This window comes from Rhopalosiphum maidis, chromosome 1 (genome assembly GCF_003676215.2).
Source record: "Rhopalosiphum maidis isolate BTI-1 chromosome 1, ASM367621v3, whole genome shotgun sequence".
Taxonomy (NCBI): Eukaryota; Metazoa; Arthropoda; class Insecta; order Hemiptera; family Aphididae; genus Rhopalosiphum; species Rhopalosiphum maidis.
In genome coordinates this window covers 41,447,628-41,469,024 of record NC_040877.1, presented here as the reverse complement: position 1 = coordinate 41,469,024, position 21,397 = coordinate 41,447,628, and the positions used below count along the sequence as shown (strand labels likewise).

The 21,397-nt window shown below is 25.2% G+C and overlaps 1 protein-coding gene across 1 annotated transcript; it reads right to left on the bottom strand.

Moving 5' to 3' along the window:
• Window positions 1-11,438: 11,438 nt before the first annotated feature.
• On the bottom strand, window positions 11,439-21,308 carry LOC113550112 (cytochrome b5-related protein-like). The gene is made up of 6 exons (XM_026951767.1): window positions 20,453-21,308; window positions 15,158-15,371; window positions 13,865-14,262; window positions 13,568-13,756; window positions 13,286-13,489; window positions 11,439-12,353 (listed from the first exon to the last, which is right to left on the bottom strand). Exons 2-6 carry the CDS (start codon window positions 15,359-15,361, stop codon window positions 12,035-12,037), a joined length of 1,314 nt encoding a protein of 437 aa, XP_026807568.1. The 5' UTR covers window positions 15,362-15,371; window positions 20,453-21,308; the 3' UTR covers window positions 11,439-12,034.
• Between the last annotated feature and the right edge of the window lie 89 nt (window positions 21,309-21,397).

Sequence of the window (21,397 nt, the reverse complement as noted above, 5' to 3'; positions counted from 1 at the left end):
TCATAACCAAACAACTTATTGTTTATTTTTAAATTAAAATAAAACGATTTTTGCTCACCGCCCACTCAATGTATACAGATGCTTGATAATTAGTTTTACCAATATGAATTAAAAATATGGCGCATTTAATTTTCGTTTATTAAAAACCAAAAATCGTTACTTAAAAAAGATAAAAGATTATATTTTGTTATCTTGAATTCTATCTTTTTTTTTATGTTTTTATCACAAGCTTGAGAAAAAGTTCGACTTCCTCTAGTCATTGGATCAAAAATACTGCCTTCTACCGATAACAATGAACTGCAGCTGAATCAAAGCACTTGCACACAATAACAAAATAATGACTTTATCATAATAGACATTCACAATCACAAACCATATAAGATATAGTTTTTAATACATTTCATGAAACAGGGACGATGCGTCAATTTAGAAAATTCAATTTTATTTTTTGACAAAATGGTTAGTTTACAAATTACGTACATAGCTATTATTATTTACTTACATTCTAATTACTTGCTATACTTATTATTCTTACAAAATAATTCTTATTTCTTGTACAATTAAAAAATACTCTAATATTAAAAACATATAAAAAATGATTATATTTGTAATTAAATGTTCAGCTACTTATTAATTTTGAAATCTAGTTAGTTAAATATTTTATTTTATAATATAAATAATTGGAAAAAATATAATTAAACACAAAATTAAACTCTCATCAAAATTTTACGTAATTAAATTGATATTAAAATATGATATCGTTACTGTAAACTACACAATGTAATAAACCATTATTATTTCCAAGAAAGTTTGACGCACATTTGTATATTTTACTGAATTAAAAAAAAAATCTACGTTAAATCCATGAAAAAATATGAATATTTCAACAATACATACTTAAGTATCAATCATTTTTTAGATTATAAGCTATCTAAGATTTATATTCATTTTATTGACAAGCGTTTTTATAAAAACTTTTTTAGAACATTTAAAGTACTTCAAAAGTTTCGTGTACCCGACTACTATTAATCGAGACAACTACAAACTAGAGTAAGTTTTTGGAATATGTATTGTAAAATGTTTAAGGTTTATACAATTAATAAGCATTAGAATACATTTAAAATTCAAATTTCATTTTAGTTTAACCGAAATTATTATTAACTTTATAATTATTTCAATTTTTAAAAAGGTTATCATTTCAGATAAGATATTTATAAGGACTTTTGAAGTAAAATAAAAAACTAGCAATATTCCGAATAAAATATTACTGTCTTAAATAAAACTGTAGGTACTTCTTGAGAAAAATTTTTTTTTATATATATATATAATAATTAACGTTTTATAATAATAATAATAATAAACTCTACAGCGTGTCAGGACATTTCAAATAAACGCCCAGTATTGGTACCTATTACAAATAATATTAATAATTTCAATTTTTTGTAATGTTTTAGTTCCAATAGCTAAGCTCCAGATGATTAAAATCATATAATATTTCGAGACTACACAATTATGCACATATCACATATCAAACAACGTGTTCATTAATGTCAATATTTTTAAAATAACTATATAAGTAGATACGTGTACAATGAATATATGGACATGCAAAAAAAAATTCATTATACCAATATGTTAGTATAAAATTAAATTTGGTGAGCCGATGCCAGAACCATTATTAAACTTCAAACGGCAATTTGATGAAATCGAAAAAAACGACATTTTCTTCGAATTGGATCTTCAAAATCTTCGATTCTAGATAGAAAAATGCTATTTTTATTTATCGTATATCTAAATATATATATATATATATATACATATATCACAAAATCGTGTACTCAAAACGAAAGTGGTATTATTACACTGCACTATGGCCGAATTCTTTTTTGACAAAAGATGAAAAAATAACAAACAAGAACCAATACATTTTATATATAATATATATTACAGCGTATTATTTTATATATATCACACTCATGAGTCATGACTCTTATATTGGTGCGTGGCGCGTGCCGGATAGCGTAACAACAGAAAATAAAATATATAATATCACGCACGGTGGTGATACAAATATAGTTTGACGATCATTGCCGTAATAGGTATACGACGAGAATTGGATTTACACCATATTTTGGTAATCGAAATTGAAAGAGAGTCTTTCCCCGCCACTGCGCCATTGTAATGCGAATTGATGAAAAATATGACCCATTTTTAATATATATATATATTATATACACACTGTAATAACACTCGTGTTGTGGGTAAGGAACCCCTTAATTGTAGATCGCTATATTTATTTCGACCAAAGGGAAAAATATAAAAATATTTTTGAAAATGTTTTTTTTTCCTACACCCGAAAGCGTCTGGACGCAGGAAATTAGATTACGTGAAAATAGGAAATTGTACTCGATTCCTGTAGGAGAGCCGAGATACTTTCCGATAAGGCGGACGTGCAGTAATTGACAGATACGGATATACATCATACACACAAGTACGTGCGGTATATTATATTAGTGTATACGTAGTAGTTGGTATTTATGCATTTTATCTGTATAATATTATGTACCATTATATAGGGTGTCCAGTTAATATCATTTTTATTTTTTACAATACATTTTTAAATGAGAATAATTTTTGTAAATTATTTCAATTGTTATTTAGTGAATTTTATTTATTAATATTTACTGCAAATGAGTAATAAATCTTTGCATGCAAAAAACGATTCTGAGTAAAAATAGTCTGTTAGGCGGTGTCTGACTATATTACATACTAATAATTTATGTTTTATGATATTATGTTTATTAATATTTCTATAAGGCAAGTTGAATTATTTTTTCTCTCAAACATTGCATTTATCATATAATTTATTTTTGTTATTATTATTATCAATATTCTAATAATGTATATTAATATCATAAATTATAATTATTATTCATTTTAGAGACAATACTAATTACCATTGAACAATGAATAGGTACATAAAATACCTGTAAATAGGAAATAGCTTAAAATTAATCTAAATTATTTGAATACAAAATTGTATTATACCTATCTAAAAGTTTCAAATTCTTCGTAAGTAAAACAACTAAAATTATTATTCTTCTCCGTTTAAATCTAAAATTTATTAAAAAATTGAACTTAAAATGCATATGTATCTTCAAAGTAGTATTTTATTATTTTCAATTAACTATAATTACATCTTATGAGGAAACTTGTATTATATTTTACGTAATTATGTTGTACATCGGTTGCTAGGGGCAACTTAGGTACTGTAACGCAAAATTATAATGTTTTAATGTAAAATCTATCATGATTAGGAAAAAATCGTGTCCAGCCCAAAAACAAATTTGTGATAAAAAATCTTAGTTAAAAAATATTTACAAATACCATATCAAATGTATTAGTGCTAAGTAATTCATTTAATTTATTATTCATGTCTAAATAACTAACTACAACTACTTATGATTATTATAAATACATTTACATTGCTTATGTCTAATAAATGTTAAAAAAATTCTGGTAATGTTTTTGAAAAAAATGTATATTAAAAAATATTATAAAATATTAATCTACATCAGATTTTCAAATAAAAATAAAAATACAGCTTGAGTGATTTAGAGTGGGTTAGTACATACAATGTACACATCTCTAAAAAAAATTAACTTCTTATTATAATAATTTATTTATATATATTTTTTTTTACATCATTTTAATACGATATAACAAATTTTTAAAAAGAAAATATCTAAAAAACGAGAATATGTACAATTTTAAATTAAAATATCTTTTAATTTATGATTTTATTTTCGTATAATAGTATTTAATTGTCATACGAACTGAATAATAATTATTGTAAGCGACACAAATACGACAGGAGTATGTACTTTTGGTATTTCATTTTTTCACTTTACTGATAAATTATTTTTTTTAAATAACTACAGAAATAAAAATAAAAATACCTAGTTAAATATTCATATTTCTAGGTAATATTGTAAAAAAAACTTTGAGTTGTTATTTAAAATACATAAAACAAAGTTTTAATGTCAGCCTTGTATTTCAAATGGTATAAAAACCATATTTTTTCAAAATCATAAAAATTGGATCACACTGTATGTATATCTATAATATATTTACATTAGCATAGGTAGTATATCAATTATTATATAAAAAGAAATATGAAAGTATACATTATGTGTATTTATGCGTATATATATATATATATATATATAACTACATCTTTATTATACATAATATATATATATACAATATAGTTACCCACGCGTTTGACGGCAAAATAATTATGGAAACGGATGTAAACGGGACAATTGATTAGCTGGTTCATTTGCCATCGTTTGTATATAGATGGGACAGCGACCGGTCGGGGTCCGTGGTGATGAAGAGGAGAGTGAAAACTGAACGATATGTATTATTATCATATTGTATCATATATGTTGGTAATTTTATCAACGTATTTATCCATTATAATAACCGACCTACACGGATTTTTTTCATATATTTATATATATTCGAGTAATAGCAACTTAACCATCCCGCACTGATTCGGAACGTCGGATCATTAACTTTTTCTGGCTATCTATTTTTTTTTTTACATGCACTCTTATAATAATACACTTATGAATAAACTGTAATAGGTATATAAGGACAGACAAAAAAAAAAAATAGTAAATAAATAAAACGTTTTTGTTGTTTTTTTTTACCGACTGCACGTTATTGCAAATATATAACATATTCGGCGCAATATAAAAAAAAAATATAATATAATAGATTATAATATTAAACACTAATTGAAAATTATTCTGTTACTTCGTGAATATAATTTTGTGAATAAAAAACTGACTATAAAAACAAACGCCACACATTCAACTCAGTATTATTCTACTTTCTAGCGCCATAATTGCACTTCAGCTCATAACAATAATAAAATTCATTTAAAAAATAATAAAAAATATTGTAAATAATTAGCGTTTACAACATTTGTTATATAAAAACATCTATGACTAGACTATTCATGTTATTGTCTATTATTAACACAACTATAGTATTTAATAAATTTTATCTTCTCTAATGGACGGCCATCCTTCGACCTTACAACGTATATTATGTTTTCTTAATCATTCTTTCATTCGGTCTAATTTTGTTTATTGTTCAATATTGTCTAAATAAATCAGTGTAGACAAATGTTAAATAAAATGCTGCTCTGTGTGCTTTAATGTAATTTTGCGTCGGTCCCTACATCAGAACCCGATGAGAAATTGTATGTATAAAATAATTAAGGTTAAATTAATAATATGTTAGGTATAAAAGTTACAGAAAAAAGGTTCCCCGTGTCTATATAATATATCATTTAGTTCAAACTATCTGCAGAAGTTTAAATAATAATAATTTTCATACAGTCTCCAATATTTTAATAGGACAAACAACAACGTGAAATCTGAAATGAAACTTTTCTGGCCACCGTGATTAAAATACTAACCACTAAAAAGCTAATCAAAAACTTTTGGATGATTATATTTAAATTTACGTTATCCCTAAAAAGTCCACGTCAACAAGTATTTGGCAGTTTTTAATTGGATTACTCGTAGTTGCATCGGGCGTCATAGCTAAGTTTATCCGATAATAAATAATAATAAATAATAACAAATAACAACATTAAATAAATAAATTGAAAAAAATGTTAAACAATGGGAATTAACCCATGGTTTCGTCGAGACGACAGGCTGCTTTCAATATCATGTACGTCGAAATATGCGTCAGACGCGCTTTTGTCGGATTGGATTATGCTAAGAACGTAATGCTCGAGTATACGGCTTATTACGAAACGTCAAGTCTTAAATCTCGTACAATATTTGCAGATTATTAGGTATTAAAAATTCGATACAGATATAAAATACGTGTTTAGGTATACCGCGTTCTTTTTTTTTTTTGCGTTGCGTTCCTACTACTGCAGTTGAAGGCATGTATATTGCTTTCGATTATGGTAAAATTAATTATAACCGTACCAATTAAAAACCCGTCGTTTATTTTATACCCCTGTTTTTATCTTTGGACGTTATTTATGCTTTATTTTTTGCATTTACATCTACAGAATATCAATAATTTAATCTCGTTACTAATTTTTATTTTTATGAATCCAAAATATTTCTCATGATCGGTGTTCGGCATTAGAAAGTGTGTACCCTAACTATTTTTTTATGATAGAACTAACAAGACGGTACATCTTTTTCTATTAATCTTAACAACTATTTCATAAATAATAATTGCAGTGATTTAAAATATATTTATTGACAGTCATCTTCTGACTGATCTATAAACGTCAGTCATAACCATGGTTCTATAAATTGTAACACTTATTATCAATTGCAACTGTTATCATTAACAATAGAATTATATTTAAAAATAAAAAACAAATAACAGTAATATCATTTATAGGACTATTTTGAATAGTTGACAGTAGATGTTTTTTTTTTTAAATTACTATTGGATGTGTTGTTGAAATATTATTTATAATATAATATATAATTAGTAATAAGTATTATCAAAGCTAATATTTTTAATAAATTATACTTGTTTCGTATTTCAAATTGATTAGAAATGTATGAATATTATTTTCTGACCATTCAGGAACGAATATTAAGTGAAGAGGATCACTTTTTTAAAAGTTAACAAAATCATTATACATTTATTTGGTATACTTGAGCACTAAAAGTTACAGCATATGACATATGACAATCATATGCAACAAGCTAACAATAATCCATCGCTGAAGAAATTGTAATCACTAAATTTTTAGTTTTTAATACAGTGTATAAAAATACAATGATTTCTTTTAAAATTAGAGTTTCATATCTTCCTTATTTCGTAGTTTAACTAAAGCATGATCTGTATTCCAATATAAGTATCTGTTAATCAAATTATTATTTATTGCGATTTTAATATAAACTATTGTATCTCAATTATTATAAACAATATAAACCCATAAAAATATTATACTAATGACAGTAACAAACAAAATACGTGTAAAGCTCGTATACTTCAATTTTTAAATTAGTTTGATAAATACAATTAAGAATAAATATTAGTGTGAAGAGATTGTTGGAGAAAACAGCATTGATACAGGAAAAATTGACGTCATGAGTATCATGTGAAATAGAGGAGAATTAATAGAAATATTATTATATATTTATGTTCCGTACTTATCCATATGGGCCGTTATTATCATTGGAGTTGTACGTGTAGATGGGAATGGGGTCACGTGTATATAGATAAAATATATCCCAATATCCCATGGACTTTTTTTGTCTTACTAGTTTCAATGTTAATCATATTTAATATTATTATTAAATTATTTAAGAAAATTAAAATATTTTATTTATTAGCTATAAATTAATTTATATTAATATACTAATAAACCATTTACTTAATAAAATTTAATAATTCAAAAATGATAAACGAATTTTTATGTTGGGCTATATTACAAGCTGGTTCCACGTATTAAAAGGAAAGATTTTTTTATTTACACAATGCATACGTATAATGCAATATATTATTAAATTATCGAAGTATCGATTAAATTAATTTAATTATATTATATTTTTTATTAAAAATATTTATTTTTTTCTTTCTAGTTGTATTTTGAGCAAATTACAAGTAGAATTTTCCAATTAACTATTGTATACATGTATACAAGATGTATACACTGTGGACATTATTTAAATGTACAACTATATTACTGTACACGTTGTTATATAATATGTATATTGTTTATTATACATATAAAGGTATTTATTTAACATGTTATATAACAGAACACTTATTTGAAAATTAATTACAACCCTCCTACTGATTTTACCCAATAGAAATTATAATTTATGTCTAACGTTTAATTCTGTCTACACCCCTATAAAGTCAGATTTGATATGATATGCTGAATGTAAGTATAAATACCATCTAAAAAATAAGTTTTAAAGTCTCATTGTTTCATAAAGTTCATACAGTTATAATTTAGTATACGTGTAATATGTATCGAATTAGTGTGTACCTTATAAGTATTACACTGCATCAATGGAGTTATATACTAATTAGTGAGTTGAACAAGGTATTAAGTTCATCAAACCTCTAATGGACGACTTATGGTGGGAAAACTGTTGCACTTGTAAGTAAAACTAAAAAAATAAATGTAAAAACAAAACCAATTAAATTGAACTCAGGTAAGTTTAGGTACAAAAATAAACATTCTAGACACCATCTCATAAAGCGTGAATAGTTCACAGATGACTTTTTACTCGATCGAAAACGGTAGCGGAAATGAACGTCCTGTGTTAGTAAGACAAGTGATTGCCTGTATGTATTGTATTTGTTCATAAATAATATATACTGCTTAGGACTAAAGGTAGTAAAAATAATCTAAATCGAGAGCTATATAAACAGAAGAAAGTATAAGTATACACTGTAAGAAAGAGAAGCAGTCTTGCAGTTATAGAACCCATGAAAAAAATCACTTTTCATAAACAGTATACACTAAATGGCGTATGATACGTTTCAATAGGTTTATTTGTTTAAATATAAGGTACTATTTTTTTTTTCAGAATTAGATTCAGAGAATAACTCACCATCGTGAAACTTTATATCACAACGTTCTTAAAACTAATAACTTTAATGAAGTAGTCATATTTTATATAATATTATAAAAAGATAACTTTTATAATTTAACTAAATAATATAGTTTTATTGAATTTATTATTTTTTTACAAACTTTTGTAAAAATATACTTAAGTTTTCATAACTTATTAGTTACTAGCATTTTCTAGAAATGTAGTTTCTTGTTTTTCAATATCGAATTACATTTATACTAGTATTATAATATTATTACTTACTTTTATTAATTTATAACGAATAAGACAATACCAAAATAACATAGAACGACGTGAAAAGATTCATGGTACAATGCTTAAAATTAAATGCATCTTAATATAGGTATTAGCACATTACTATATTGTGTATGGTAAATTAAAGACGTAATTATTATGAAATAAACGAAATCCATTGAAAATATTGCAAAGAAGGAAAGGATAATATTTTTAATAACTAGGTAATATTTTCGAATAGGTCATCAAAAAAGAATCATTACATAATTCAAACACTAATATTTTGAGGAAAATATTTAAAGGATTTCAACACAAAATTTGTTTTTTCTTTCAGACTCACGTGCAACATAAATAAAACACAATTACATAAAATCGTATTTTTATAATTTTTTTGAGTTATCTTAGAGTATAATGATTTTATATTTTATTAATCTTTAAAATAAAATATATATACATAATATAATATATTATATATGTGTATATAAATTTAAATTAATTTGAGACAATATTTAAAATTAAAACAAACCAATATGACATAAGTACCCACAAAAATATTACTGTCTATAGTTTTTTAAATGGCTAGTTTTACTTAAAGATTATTCAAAAAAAAAAGTTATTTTAAGTGAATACAAAATACATTCAGAAAAAACTGTCTATGTTGGCCGAGATAGCAGAAAACAAATAATGCGCTAACATCCTATTAAAAAATATAATATATTAGAATGAATTCACCCTTAGTCCTTACTGTCAGATATTTTCTTGTATGTATAACCAAGTTTGGTACAACAACATCATATTTTGCCAATTATTTAATTAAAATAAATAAACAATAATAATTATAATTAAAACAATTGTAATTATATAATTTATTAATGTATTATTCATAAATATATTAGAATAATAACAATAATAATATATTAAAGCTGATAGTAGATATAATACTATGTATACATTATATATATATATACACACTTGGATAATGGTCACGCAAAGTTAAGGTCGAATACATTACGAACACCTTATATATCCAAGTACCTAACAAAAAAAAAACTAAACCGTGTTCCCGTATATTTTTGCATATTTTTAGTCTGCCGAATTTTTTTTCAATGTAAATTTTATAATACGCGTACGTTTTTGTATGACTACCGCCATACATATGGTGTACCTAGGTAAGGGAATTTACATTATTTTCTGTTTGACTAAAATTAGACTATAATGTATATACCTAGCATACAACATACATAATTATGAACCATAATTTATGATACAAAATGATATATCTAACATGCTACATATTTTTTTCTTGGACAATTTTAATGTATTAGATGATTTGTTTTTTTAAAAAGCCTTGTACTTGGATATTTAAAATCAAAATTTAAAAATAGGTGTTTTGATAATAAAATACGTAATTTAACAAAAACATATGAGGTCTTATGTCACTTATTTTTGTGTCGAAATATTAAGCCATTTTTGTTTTTATTATTTAAATTATTTACGTTCTTTAAATGTTTATTTATTTTTTATTTGTTTTAAATAATGCCAACTTATTATTTTTATAATTCTACTTTGTATTGTACCAAAGTGATATTTTAAAATAAACTTCATTTTATATTATTACGTACCAAAATAAAATTATAATAATAATATGTACTCGAATAAGTTTAAAAAATGTGTATATATATAGCTGAAAAATGTCTACATTAAAAATATGTACTGGTGACAAAAATTCGAAAAGAATTTTTCTTAGAACGTTGTAATATAAGGGCCATGTTTTTTATATTATATATTTTGCTATTTATAAGTCTATAGCGTAGATATTACTTATAAGTTATAACATAGATAATATAAGTCATAGATGTATAATCATAAGTATACCTAACTAATTTATGAACAATTTACCATAGTGTTTACACAATATTTACGAAATAGATCAGTCAAAATCCTCTCTCTTCATACTTATTGGTATCTACGCATTTGTATATCATTATCATAAAGGGTTATGTAGGCACCAGGTATATGCTTCGTATGCTTAGTACCATGAAAGCTAAATCAATCTAACCTTCATGGTTCGAACACATTTATTAGGTAGCATTAAAATAGTTTGAGTTCATTTTTTTTTTCATATCTCATCTTATATAATAAAGTCATTAATATTTAGTTGTAGAAAGATAAATAAATAGTTATTATAATTTATAATAAATATCAAATACTAGATATCTAACATATTATAATAGATAATAATAAGCACGTAGATAGTTAATCCTTATAGACATTAAGTGTTTCATTTTTTCGATTAATTCTATTAGTTGACTTATTCATAATTATTATTTTCTTATGATCATTTTGACCATTGACAATCTTGACAAATATTGTACACAATTAATTATTTTAAATATACTCGTATATTTTTATAATAGATTCATATAATAAGTAGTTAATAATTAAATTAATTTATATAAACAAAAAATGTATAAAAAAAAATTGTTTAACATAACTAGTATAAGGTATCGTAAAATGCAATTGAAATAAAAACACACAATATTATTCATGTGTCTTATAAGTAGAATTTAAACATAATTATACAAAGTATTTCTGAATAACAACCTAGATAGTTTATTTAAACGTAATATTAGAACTTACCAACTGAGAACTTAATTCCACTATAAACATTAATTTATATTTTATTACATAGTCACATATCATTTAAAAACCAATACTTTTTAATGTTATCATCACAATGTTTTATGTCATCACAGTGTAAAATAAATACTAAATCGTTGGTATACGAATAATTAAAATAAAAGCCAATGGCCTCGGTAATTTATTTTCTTATGTTTATACAAAAAAAAAACTATATTATTGTCTAATTAATAATTAGTAAATCAGTAACCATCTCAAATGACCAAATCGTAATATTATCGTTTAAATCACGTAATTAAAAAATGTAGAAAGAATAATGGTTGTAAATAGATACTAAAATAACTATTCAGTCAATGATACTGCAGATACATTAATAGTTCAAAATAGAAATATTATAAACCAGTTGGTATGAAGTATATCTGTGTCTTGTATCTTATTTTTTTTTTTTAAGTATACGTCGTACATTATAAATAAATAATAATATGCACTCAAATTGCATTGTAAAATATTTAGATATTATTATCTAGTTTAATGTCAGGTCCAATATTATTCTTTTTCGGATTATTAGGAGTAACGCGAACTAATTGTTTAAACTGTCCGCGCATTATCGTTGTAAATGATTTTGGCGTTAGGTCCAAACCAAATTCTTTACATGTATCCTCGTAAGTGTCTTTTAATAATGGAATTAAACTATGATCTAAAGCTGGAAACAAATGGTGTAATGTATGATCGCCAAATGTAGCTATTGTTAAAAATATATTATTGATCGGTTCACTTCGTTCTGCGCTGGTTATCATTTGATGTATTCCCCAATCGATAAATTCATCACTAAAAAAAAAAAAAAACAGTATTGGTATTCAGACAAAACAAAAGTTCGTAGAGGAAAATAGTACGATGTTATAATTAATTAAACTTCTGATACCATTACTATTAGATACCAAAAAATAAAATAAATTATGACATTCGAGCAATGACGAAAAAAAATAAAGCTATTATTATGATTTTTATTTCATTTTTGGGTGTAATGGTGGTATCATTAAATAGAAGAAATAAAGAACATCCACAATCATATAAAAACAATATAATTCTTGTAATATTGTTTATACTCTAATTTTTTGTATCCTTTAAGACTTTAAACATTACAAAAATCATTAGTTGTACAATAGCTTATTAGTTTATTACACAAAAGTTAAATTCAGTAAAGTTATTATAAGACGTTTTTACATCGATTAACACCTATTAAATAATAATAAGATATAGGAGATTATATAGAAGTCATTATATATATATATATGTATGTATATAGAAGTTAGTTGACAGATTTTAAATATATTCATAATAATTGTATGTCACTTCAAAGTTCAAATTATCTCATATTATCAACAAATATGATACCTAACTACTATTATAGTAATAATAATTTGCATAGATTATGCATCGTAACAAACATTAGTCTGCAATGAAGATCGTACATAAAGCATAACATTGCAATAAAAATAACAGAAATATTGTTTTAATGTTTGCATATACCTACTGTACATAAAGAGTCATAATGTACCTCAATATGTTATTTATTTATAACTAAACAAATACCTACCCATGTCGAGCATGTTTAATTTTCAGTAAAATTTTCTTTACATATTTATATTATACTATTTGAAATTATAACAATACTATATTATCATAATTATTAACATTTGTTCCTATGTAAACTATATCTAATCATTTTAATTGTAAATGTAATTTATTTTTATTTTTACTTGACATAGTCTCCATCGTGAAAGTTGTCCGGAAAATGATGAGAAGCACTAAACCCAATGAATGTAAACATAAAACTACTTGTCAGAACTACGATAAGCCACGCAATAATTATAGAACTTAAGGTCATTTGGCCACAAAACATCAATATTGCAGGTACAACAAACATTAGAAGATCAGCTTTGTCATTATTGCACTTGAAAGTTCTAAAACAATATTTATATAATGCACAATTATAATTAATTTGTTATACAATTAAATTATTTATAAACGACATAAAATACCTAATGACCAATTGTCCAGGTATAATAAAAGGATATATAACGGGCGTAAGATAAGGAAATAAACGAACAGTAAACGGTTTGTCGTTAGTCGGAAACCAATGGATAAACGGATGCAACAGTGACATCTCTAAGTCTTGTACAGTGTTTGTGTATATATGGTGACTAAGTATATGCGATATTCTCCATTCGCTAGAAATAAAAATAATATTACATAACGTTAAGAATTGTTTTGCTCCATAAATTGTAATAATATTACAACAATATACTATATAGTAAATAATATATTGTACAACTCACCGCACAGACAATAGAACCAATTGCACGTAATACATCCTCCAGTTGTCCTTGAGGTGCGTGAAATTGTGGGCAGCAACGGTCCCTAGTGCTAAAATAATGCCAGCCAAAAATGCTAGGAAAAGGTTTTCTGTTTGAGCCACTCCGACGCACAAGGCCAGTGCGAGGAGAAAATATGTATCGACGACCAGCATAGACTTTATGTGGTAATTATTGCTGTCCACGTAAGACAACTTCTTTGTGACTCTAGACTTCAACACGTTATAAAATCCGTCTGGCTTAAACGTGAAAGGCGATTTCCTGGGCGACTTTGCCTGTCGCACATAGAATTTGTTCATCGCCGCCGTCGCAGCTTTGCCATTTATATGGTGTGATTCAAATAACTCTGTGATATCGGTACCCTATATATTGTGTTACGGAAAACTATGGATAAAAATATTTTTGTGGTAATATATTTAAAATAGTAACTTTTTTACAGGTAAACATTTATTTTTTTTATAGTTTATCAATAAAACTTGGTTTCGGTTTTTGTTGTAAAAACATCAGTCATAAGTTTAGAATATCCACCTAATCGTTTGATTCTTGATTTTCGTAATATTTTATAGACGATTATTTGAAATTAAATTTATTTTTCTCTTACTTTAAAGGAATAATATTTATCCTTTATCCGAACATTATAAGGCCAAATTAACTTCAAACATAAAATAATGATCAAACAGTAAATTAACTTAAATAAAAATAAAAATAATGTTTTAATGTTAAACAAAATATTTTCCCATTCACTAATTTATTGCCTACTCGGAGTATTCTATACATGTATTTTAAATTTTAGTAAATAATGTAAGTTGAATTTATTTCACCGACAAACATATTTTAATTAATGACAGATATACTGTAGTTATAGTATGTATCTATCTTTAATTATATTTTATCTTATCGTTTAACATTTTAAAAGCAGAAACTATATGTTAACCGATAAATTATTCTGACTTCGTCATCGCAAATTTGCTGTAATTCAATCAACCATCAACTATGTCATTTATCTAACATTATCGAATATGGTACCTGTTTTGATAATAACAAACATAAAACAAATTATACATGGCCCTAAAATATTCACTGATTTAACGTGTTTCAAAAATATTAAATTAAAAGTAGTATTTTTTTTTTTTTTTTTGTGTAATTACTTTTGAAGCACTTATTATTATTTATTTACATTATTATACATAATTAGATATTATTTTCATTCATACAATTATACTTGAAATATACATTTTTAAATAGGAAGGTACCTACCTTTGTAATTTCCAACCACTGTGCTCCTCCAGGGTGCTTGTGAATCCATTGTTCAAGATTATACAACCCATCGTGAATTCTCCACAACTCGTCCGCGCCGTCTTCCTTTCGGCGTGCTCCAATCCAATCGTCAGCCGATTTTATATTTTTGTCCGTACTCAATATACCACTCCATACAGGCCAACTACTAGTTCTCGGCGCCATGATTTAAGAACTTTAAAATAATAATGATGAAAAGTGTTAATTTTAATGACAATTTACGGTGTTCAATTATTCAGTTTTTAGTCCACGGCCTGACATGGAAAATTATATTTTTATAAAATATACTAAATAAATTCTCACAAAATTCATATTTATTAATGACCTTAATATAACATACCAAGGATGGTTAAGTATTATACAACGATACTAAAACATCCAGTCACTTATCTCTGACCTGCTCGTACTATTATATTTTACGTCGCTATCGTGCACGAGTATACTTAGCGAGAACCCGTGTATTATATGTTTATGAAATTTAATTAAACAATTATATGATTTTTTCATTTCGGTATTTTTTGTAGAATGACAACGACACCATGCCTGGTAGTTATATGTTAATATAATAACTCAAAGTTAAATATTAAATAATATATAATATTTATTTCGTAGTAAAGATTCCGAATTACCAAAACAATTATAAGTAGATTGGCTTTATAATAATTGAGTAGTTTGTTTTTCGGATTTAATGTTCGGATAGATTACAACAATTAAAAGATTGGAAACTGGAGAAAATATATAATATTTTGATTTTTAATAACATCGTTTTTTTGATTCTGCAAAAGCCTATATGGGCCATCATCTAAAATATAAAATGTTATGTAATTTATTACTATATTCAAAAATCCACAATAGTGTGAAGGTGAACTATTCGTATAGATATAATTATATTTAAAATAATTATACTATTAAAATTACTATTTCCATAGCGACTGAGTTAACTAATAAAATGTTTGAGCTGTGCAGGTACACAGACTACAGATTATCTATTAATCTAACAAGTAGAAGATAATGTAGGTTATGTTCATTCGTGCATCAGTAATCATGGCTATGTTACCGTGATTACAATTAGATTAGATGACCATCATTATTTTTTATAAAAACGTATTTTTTTTTTTATTTTGCATACTTACACTATATTAAAGATTATATATGTAATGACTGTATTTAATATTATATTGCTTATCATTGATATTGAATAAATAAGATATTCCACATATTATATTTTATACATTTTATACTATAAAATCTTTTTTATCTATTATAGTAACTAGTTGGTAGAAAGACCACGAAAAAAAATAATCAATAGATAATTTGCCTAATCCCGAAATCCTAATAAGATACATATTTTTCCGAAGATTGTATTTTATTACTTAGCATTTTTAAAAATGTTGGCATATTGACTGATTTATTTAAGGTATCGTTTACTTAATTTATATTATTGAGTACCTGATTAATTATACATAGTTAATATTTGCTTATGCTTATACGTTTATATAGATTAGTTGCTTGTTGTATAAATTGAAAAAAAATGTAATTAAAATTTCATTTAATAAAAAAAATTGTAATTTATTAAATTATCTTAAACTAGCTATGACAAAATGTCAACTAAAATCTAACGTTATAACAACTATATGAATTTTGTTCCGCAGAGCGAAATGTTTTCGGTCGTTTTTTCAGTGGGCTTTTTTCATTACCTATATGGATTCTAAATGATTCGTACTTCATATTCATATATTATAGCCTACTATTTAAGTATATCATATGTTATTATTTTTATTTTATTTTTGACATTTAAGCATATGTAATTCGGTTTAACAAAATAATAACTCATTGATTACTTATTGATTATATAATATACGATAAACATAATATTGTAGACTCATCCACTGCGGCGTATAGAAAGAACGAGTAACTATCATGACTTATAAGTTAACATTATCTAATGATTAGGCAAGTATTTATCTAGCTCATGTGCAACATACGCCTATTGTTAAATTTTATCAGATAACCTACTGATATGTAGGTATTATAAATTTAAAATTAACATAAAATTGATAAGGAATATTGTATTCTTTGTTCATATACAAGCTACAAAAAGTAGCTTTGGTAAACAGGTAAACCTATAACTACGAAAAAAAAAATGTATTATACACAAGTAGGCAGCTAGAAGTATATAATATAGATTCTTATAACGATTATTATAGTTGTTTACGTAAGCACCTAAATAATAAAATAAAAACAACTTGCTTTATTTTTACCTGCGACTATAGAACAATTATGTAAAACTAAGTAAAACAGACGAAGGCGATGAACAGAATCCAGCGATCGAGGTAGATACACCTACTAGATAGTTAATTAACCTATTTTATAATAATTATATATTAGCATTTAGGTAATCAACTTTTAAGGTTACGTGAATATAAATACCTATAATTTTGTTTATTTATAAGTATAATATACTTTATACCTATACAAGTGTATGGTTATGAATATTAACATAACGACTAATCAAGTTATATGGTATAGCTGATTTTAATGTTTTATCAATCATTATAATATTTATAAGTTACTACATATGATTTTCAAGTAAACAGTTCGACAGCAAGGCCTTGTTGTACCTACCTGCTACTACTTCCGAAGTACATAGGTGTAAGTAGGTGAATAATTCGTGATTCGGGACATGGATGCCAAACAAATATACCTATACATTTTATATCGTCTTTCACGTTTCATTCGCTTATTTACATATTATTTACAATATTATAATAAACGTTATGTATTGGTACCTAATCTAACGTAGGTATTGGATATTAATTCATTAAATACCTGTCTTCTTTATTATATTATATTTTTGATGTCTATGAGTTTCATCCAACCCATGACACGAAACATCATAATTCATAATACATTTTATATTTAATTTATAAAAATTATTTATATTTAATTTATCATCTATAGTCTAACTGTCTAAGGTATACCACCAATATATATATATATATATTCGCTACTATAGAGGTATAGGTACACCGGTACACTTTTTTGGTATAGCAGGTTAGCTATAGATGCTTTCTATAGTAATGTTTTACACGTACCCACTCAAGGTAAACCACAATCAGCAAGTATATTTATTAACTCTAAAACAAAATTATATTCAATGTCAATTGAGTATAATCAAAACAACAAATTAAAAGTGTTGTATCGTTTGAAATCTGAATAATATACAGACGCAATTTATTTTGTGTATTGATAAATTGATAAAAAAATAATTTTACGAAAATTAAAATAACTCAGGATATTTATTTAAATAGATATTAATAATAATTACTTTAGTGTTAAGACAATTAAAATTATAGGTATATACTTTTATTTCGGTTACTCATTCGTCTAAAGGAGTATTGTGATGTGCAGTAAAACATACAATATGAAAGATATGGGAACATACAAAATATACTATATTATACTATTCGTATTACAAAAATCACTTAAAATCAATATTATTTAATAATGTTTAATAATTACAGGCAAATAGTACGTGATAATCGTGATATTGGTACGTTGCAACGATTGAGTGTCTAGGTCAATACCTAATCTATGAGATTTCAAGATACATACACCAGAAAAGTGCAATTAATTTAAAATCGAAGGCAATAAAACTATTTACCTATTATTGCAATTTAAAATCAAATTTTTCTAATTTGATTTTTGACCTAACCTAATTTGTTTGGAATTATTTTGATCAAAGCTGGATTATAGTCTAGGTTTTATTTGAAAAAAAACATGTAATAATAATTTTAATCTAAATATAAAGTTATAAGCGTTGTAGTACATTGAAAATTGTTGAGTTTCTTGATGGCTATAATCATTAGGAAATCAACACTCAGCTTATACATAGATTATAGGTAGATAATATATAAAATTACCTTTTAGTATTATACGAGCATAAAAGTATTTAACATGCCCGTATAATTTAATAAAATATCTATTGTACCTAAATAATATTATTTTTTTAGGTTTTTCTATAAGAAAAAATATGTTTTTTTTATGAATTGGACAGACGATACGTCATAATACACGGTAAATATGTACCCATAACGGCATTTATATTTAATAATTAGATAAATCATAGTATAAATCTATCGATTTTAAATCACGTGACTATTGTTTTTATACAATAATATATATTATTCTTTTCTCATTTTTTTCACTGAAATTTCTTTAAAGCAATATTATCGGAATTAAATTCTAGAAAGTATAATCGCTATTCGGTTGTAGATTCAAACTATAAAAGTTAAACTACTAAGTGTTTATATTTTATGTAGGTAGGTACCTAATTAGCTGATAATATAATCTCCGAATATTTATTTTCCGTGTAGATTAAATTGCGACGGAGACATACTATAACATCGTATAAATCTTATAGGTAAGTACAATAAATTGTATCTAAAAAAACATAAAATACGTTGAAAAAAAGAAGAAACCATACAAAAATCTTTTCGGTTCTTTGCCATTAGTCATTACTATGTATTTTTATATCGGTGCCATTTAGCCTTTGAGATACTTATAAAAATATTTTTAATGAAAAAACCAATAATGCATATTAAGCTCCAACATAAAATGTCATGTCAATTTTTTATAATGTACCCATATATGTATTTATAAGAAATATTATATATTTGTATTATTAATATTATGATAGGTATAATAAATAATAATAGAGGTTTAGTGCTTCCTATAGTCCTACATCTACTTTACTTTATTGTTCGTAAACATTAAAATTTATCATCAACAATTTTTGATAAGTTATGTCTACAGCTTTTGACTTTTTTTACAATAGTAGGTATATCAATATATTATAGCTAGGTAAATAATCTATAATATACTGCTGTACTCGCATACATAACGCATCACAACATTCAGTGTTTGATTTATACAAAACTAATGTGCAATTTTGAGATGATAGAAAAATGGTGGTCAATTCTAACTACACTTCGACACCTATTGTAAGCTTGTATATAGTTATAAATAATAGAAATATAAATTTCAGCATTCCTCTATTACAACATATGTCTCAAATAAGTAACTATAAAAAATACATATTATATTGTGTTTTAAACAACAATAGAACACGATTACATTATTTATTGAACAAAAAAAAATATGTAAGCGTACAATTTTGTATATACCTATAGACTATTAAAGCCGGCAATTGTAAGCAAAATAAAAACATTTTATTCATAAAATAGTTTAACTTACTTAAAAATAAATTCCATAAACCTATGTAAACAACAACAGCAACTGTAAATATGAAAATATTATGCACTTTTTATCACGTCGGAGAACAAAAACTAACTGGCATATTTGGTGCATTGAATATTATTCGTATGAAGTTCATACGACCATGAATAAAACATAGGTTTGAAGTCAACCGGTACTAGACCGTTTATACACCCAAGGTCAATCAATTTTACCACTCGTTTTTTTTCAAAATAAAATAAAAATGCTTTGTAGTTAATGTAGGTACAAGGCACAACTTCGTTTATTATCGAAAAATCGAAAGATTCGAACCGAATATACACATAGAATTGGGTCTTTAGGTATTCATTCGATGCGCAATAGTAAGCTGATAATTATTAGTCGATACTAAAAACAATTTACACATAGAGATTATGTTATGGGTGTAATTTACTGAATTTCGCCTTTTCTAAGACAAATTGTTAGTTAAGATTCATACATTTAACATGTTTTTAATCAACATTTTTCTACGTAAAATTTAAATCATTTACAGCATGTTTTTAACGTCATATTCAATTCAATCATTTCAACCTATCGTTTTCCAGCACATGCTGTAAATGCAGTAGTTAAGGTTTAGATTGTCAGTTTTTTTGCACCAATTAACACACCAGTATAGGAGTTAATAAAATCACTCAACGTCACATTGACCGATCATTTTTGTTTAGATTTACCAAAACAATCCCCATCACCTCCATACCAACATCAACCGCAGAATATACCTGCTATTATAACACAAATTAATATTGTTCGTCATCGCACTTGACGTGACTATAACACATAACATTCTAACGGTTTTTAAGTACCTACCTATCTAACATTTAGTGTAGACCATCTAATGTATATATTGTTGTAAAATATTATGATAGGAAGCATCTAAAGAAATGTACCTAAAGGAATACCAAAACG

Coding starts and splice junctions, on each gene's coding strand:
- LOC113550112 (XM_026951767.1), bottom strand. CDS start 15,361: ATGGCGCCGAGAACTAGTAGTTGGCCTGTATGGAGTGGTATATTGAGT. Junction 13,490..13,567: donor CCTGGACAATTGGTCATTAG/GTATTTTATGTC, acceptor ATATTGTTTTAG/AACTTTCAAGTGCAATAATG. Junction 12,354..13,285: donor CACGATGGAGACTATGTCAA/GTAAAAATAAAA, acceptor TTTTTTTTTTAG/TGATGAATTTATCGATTGGG.